The sequence below is a fragment of the Arabidopsis lyrata genome (assembly GCF_000004255.2).
Source record: "Arabidopsis lyrata subsp. lyrata unplaced genomic scaffold ARALYscaffold_8, whole genome shotgun sequence".
NCBI lineage: Eukaryota > Viridiplantae > Streptophyta > Magnoliopsida > Brassicales > Brassicaceae > Arabidopsis > Arabidopsis lyrata.
The window spans coordinates 4,267,874-4,272,580 of NW_003302548.1; the positions used below are offsets into that span (position 1 = coordinate 4,267,874).

At 31.3% G+C, this 4,707-nt stretch overlaps 2 protein-coding genes and 1 non-coding gene across 4 annotated transcripts; 2 read left to right on the forward strand and 1 right to left on the reverse strand.

The window, feature by feature from the left end:
- Positions 1-514: 514 nt before the first annotated feature.
- On the reverse strand, positions 515-1,966 carry LOC9301496 (probable prefoldin subunit 5). Of its 2 annotated transcripts, none has more exons than XM_021014753.1 (4): positions 1,627-1,966; positions 1,443-1,546; positions 1,286-1,363; positions 515-770 (listed from the first exon to the last, which is right to left on the reverse strand). In XM_021014753.1, exons 1-3 carry the CDS (start codon positions 1,808-1,810, stop codon positions 1,295-1,297), a joined length of 357 nt encoding a protein of 118 aa, XP_020870412.1. In that variant the 5' UTR covers positions 1,811-1,966; the 3' UTR covers positions 515-770; positions 1,286-1,294. The 2 variants fall into 2 exon arrangements, with proteins under 2 accessions (XP_020870412.1, XP_002865422.1); XM_002865376.2 differs by having other exon boundaries at positions 515-773.
- A 1,646-nt stretch (positions 1,967-3,612) lies between these two features.
- On the forward strand, positions 3,613-3,685 carry TRNAA-AGC. The gene has a single exon. It is a non-coding gene; the product is annotated as a tRNA-Ala (tRNA).
- Positions 3,686-3,751: 66 nt separating this feature from the next.
- LOC9301497 (1-aminocyclopropane-1-carboxylate oxidase homolog 10) lies at positions 3,752-4,698 on the forward strand. The gene is made up of 2 exons (XM_002863604.2): positions 3,752-4,466; positions 4,584-4,698. The coding sequence occupies exons 1-2, from the start codon at positions 3,958-3,960 to the stop codon at positions 4,657-4,659; spliced, it is 585 nt and encodes a 194-aa protein (XP_002863650.1). The 5' UTR covers positions 3,752-3,957; the 3' UTR covers positions 4,660-4,698.
- The last annotated feature ends 9 nt before the right edge of the window (positions 4,699-4,707 follow it).

Sequence of the window (4,707 nt, forward strand, 5' to 3'; positions counted from 1 at the left end):
CGTGTTATAACAAATGTTTTTAAAAAAATTAAAATAATATACAAGTACATTTTTTAATACAAATTAAATTGAATACAAAGTAGCTATCACATTACTGTATTTTTCAAGTTGGTTTTCATAAACATTTTAGAGCACTATTTTGACAAAGCTTTTAGAATCTACTATACATTTTTGCAGCAGTTTTTGGGGTACCCAAATCGGGTCGGGTAATTACTAAGATTTTGACCCGGATTTTTGATTTTGACCCGACTAAATGACCCGCAAATTTTGATTACGGATCCAAATAATGAAACTTTCCAAAAAAAAGGCAAGAATTTCGGGTTAATAATATTGTATCCTACTAATAATACTTTCCAAAACAACAAAATCCTAACAATTACTATGATTGATTATTGCGTATATTCAACAGTTATTACTACATTATAAATCATTTAGTTTTCCTAAAAAAGGGTAAGAATATCAATTCAATATTCTCTCCACATTCAATATTTGTCAACTACTTCTAACCAAAAGATATTATCCTTATTTGTTCACCGTATATGCCGATTTACATATTTTCTTAGATATCCAAACCGTGCTAATTAAGATTTCCTATGTAATCTATCCCAAAACCCTAATACCTGTCAAACCTCTATATATACTGTCTCATTTCCATTGCACCTCTGCACGCTTTACAACAATACCGAGTCAATCTACAGCTTCAAAACATAAACACTTACCAAGAAGAAATGGCTGCAGCAAGAGGTTTTCCAGAATATCGACTGATAATCCTGCTGGAATGATATGTCATAAAAGCATATTAAAAAGGTATGTTTACTTTACCTTTGTTTCATTTCATATTTGCTTTATGGTTTGCAAAACCCCCAGTAATAGTCAGACAAATGTATAAACAAGATTTTGTATTTTTGCAGTGCAGATTCAATGTAATTGTGACGCTAAAGGAAGAAACAAATTAGACTTTAAATTTCATCAATTGCATTCCATCGCAGCCATCCCTCAAACATTTTTCTACAATGGATCAAGTCACTGAAAGAACTCCAAAAAGATTCACCCCTAATAAGAATCAGACTCATTCAATTTAAAAACTCCTTTTCACTTACTCATTTCACAATATTTGTTAATGTTCATAAGAAATGTGTTATTCTTCTATAAAAAGACAGTTGAAAGACATACTCAATAAGCCGTATGAAAGAAAAGTGTAGGCTTAATTCTTTATTCTCCCATCTCAGAATCTATCTAAACAAACAAATCAGGCATTTGAAAATTGCTAAACGAGTTAGATTACCTCAAAAAGTTAGTTAAAGTTTGATTTGAGCAAGTGAATCTTCCTCTGACAATAATCTTTTCCATCATCCATTGTTTTCTACAAACACAAAAAAATACTTAGCTACACAAGAACAAGCCTAATAGAACAAGTTCATACATAATCCAATTCTCATTACCTCGACGAAGTAACCAGTGCCAATATCAACCAAAACCTTATCAGCTTCATCAAGTGTCCCAGGAACGTATAGAGAAGCAGTCAGTGGTACAAGCATCTTCTTACCTACAATTTTCAATTGTTTCAAATCATCATCCATCGTTGAAAATATCAATTTGAATAACGAGAGGTGAAATAAACAAAACCTTGAGGTCGAAGAGAGAGATCGTTGAGAGCTGCGGCGGCGGCATCAAGACGGACGGTGGCTGTACGGATGCTGTTAAGACTATTTTGAAGGAGATTCACTTCCAGATCTGCTTGCTCCTTTAACGCCTTCAGCTGATCGATTCCCATCTTCTCCATCTCTCCTCTCGATGATGACGACACCATTCTCTCTCTCTCTCTCTCTCACAGTCGCGTCCTCGAGTCTGCGAATCGCTCAATCTCTTTTGGTCGAAAGCTTGGAGACGAAGTGTGTGTGGCCCGTTAAGTGGAGTTCAGCGTCAGAGTTGAAGTCCTCAAGGCCCATGTTGGCCCATTTGAGCCGTTTTATAACTTTTTCGAGGCGTTAAATGATGATTAAATAAAATAGTGTATGTCATATTTTGATTAACATAAAGAGATTTAATATCCAGGTCGATGCAAAGGGGATAGGAATATTTTTAAAATTTAGCATTTAATCAGGTCGTTTTTGTTATTCTGACCAAGAATTGAGTCAATCGGATCTTTCTTTAATTTCTATATGTATCTAAAACAGGACAGTATACCACGGGTGAAATCATTAAATTGACAACTCAAGATACAATTATTTAGTATTTTAAGATAGAATTATAAATTCTTTTTTACGGGTTGGTCCAAATACACACAATAATTTATATATATTATGGAAACCATTTGAAATCAAACTTTTAAATTGACTCGAATTATATATCTTTTAAATAAAAGTGTTATTAAAAAAATAACAAAATAATGTTTAATTTCACAGGACGGGATTATATGGTGGACGGGTTTGGGTTGATATTAATACGGGACAATATATTACGGCTGAAATCCTAGAATTAACAAATCAAAATAGAATTATATAATCTTAAACACTAAACAAAATAAATATAACTTAAAATTTTTATTTTTTAGTTACAACGCATGTGATCCGCGGTGTACAACAAAAAATATTATACACAACAAATTCATCAATTTATAAAAAGATAAAAAAAAAATCCAATAATTAACCCGCGGTATACCGCGGGTCATATCCTAGTAACATATTATTATGGGACTTTTATAAAAGATATATAAATATTCTTGGGAGGATATATTGAGATATTAATCTATTTTTATAGAAAATTTATAAATTTTATACTTAATATGTATATACTTAATATATATATATATATATACTTAATAAGTATATATATACTTAATATTAATATATATATATATATATATATGAAAAATGATTCGAATCAAATTGATTTAATCAATATATAGAGATTTGATCATTTTATCAAATTATTTGGATCCAGCTACTAAAGAAAAAAAAATCTTTTAAGTATGCCCTATTCTTCTAATCGGATAAGATCAAATATTGGATTGGATCTCAAATTTTGAATATTTTTGCAAGCACTATGTAAAATTAGATCAAACATACAAACATATTAAAACATTGGAAAAAAAATTTAAACTATTTAAAAAATAATCTTCTCTTTGTTCCTAATAGTTTTGGTTTTTTTTTTTAAACATTTATTAAGCACTCAATCATTATTTAATCATTTTAACATTATTTTAATATTAAATATTTTTAAATAATTATCAACCAATAGTAATCTAACAAAGTTAATTATCTTCGATCATTGCATCTTGAGGATTATGATTAATTAATAATTAATATAATTCAGTAAAAATAAAGAAAAAAACTAAAAATTCAATTTTCGTGGAAAACAAACAGAAAAAATCGAAAACAAATCTTTTAAGAACAGACTGAGTAATAATTAAACATATTTTAATCATTAAGTATTTTTTTTTCCATAATCATTAAGTATTTAAAGATCCATATAAATGTTGGTTTCAATCAACAAGACGGTACTGAATAAGAAACATAAATTTGATCAACAGTACTTCATAAAGTTTGTTTCTTTCACTCATATTAATTCCAAAACATTTTATATCTTACAATTGGTAATAGGGCATGTCATGGGGATGTAGCTCAGATGGTAGAGCGCTCGCTTAGCATGCGAGAGGTACGGGGATCGATACCCCGCATCTCCATTCTTTTTCTTTTTTACGTTTTCTCTTTTTAAAATTTTAAGATTTTTTTCAACTTTCTAGTTCTGTCGGAATCTCTAGAAAGTCATTTTTGATCCTTTGAACTCCTTCCACAATTACACAATACGTCGCTCTCAATCTCAGTCAACAAACAAGTCCTACAGACACCACACACTTCAACACTTATCTTTACTTCTGAGTTCTGTCTTAAATTGAATCTTCCTCTTCTTCTTTAACAACCAAAAAAGGAATCTTGAAAAAAAAAAAACAGAAACATGACAGAAGAAATCGATCGTGTGAACGAACTTACAAATTTTATCTCAACGAAGACAGGAGTCAAAGGACTCGTCGATGCCGAAATAACCAAAGTTCCTCGAATCTTCCATGTCCCTTCTTCAACTTTATCTAACAACAGACCTTCCGATATCACCGGCTTAAACCTCACCGTCCCAATCATCGACCTCGGATATGGTAACACATCTGCAAGAAACGTTGTCGTTTCGAAGATTAAAGACGCAGCTGAGAAGTGGGGATTTTTCCAAGTGATAAATCATGGTGTTCCTTTAACTGTTCTTGAAGAGATCAAAGAAAGTGTTCGAAGGTTTCATGAAGAAGATCCAGAGGTCAAGAATCAATATCTTCCTACCGATATCATCAACAAGAGATTTGTTTATAACAATAATTTCGATCTCTATCATTCTTCTCCTATGAATTGGAGAGACTCTTTCACTTGTTATATTGCTCCAGATCCTCCAAATCCAGAGGAAATTCCACTAGCTTGCAGGTAAAATGTTAAAGTGATTAATAGTATTATACTTTTTGTTGTCATTATGCTACTAGTGTTTACATTAGTAAAACAATTTCCTTTTCTAGTGTTTTAATTCTCAATATGATGATTTAGGAGTGCGGTGATCGAATACACGAAGCATGTAATGGAATTGGGAGCTTGCTCTTCCAAATTCTCTCAAAAGCTCTAGGTTTAGACTCCGAGATCCTTAAGAGGATGGATTGTCCTTAAGGGTAAG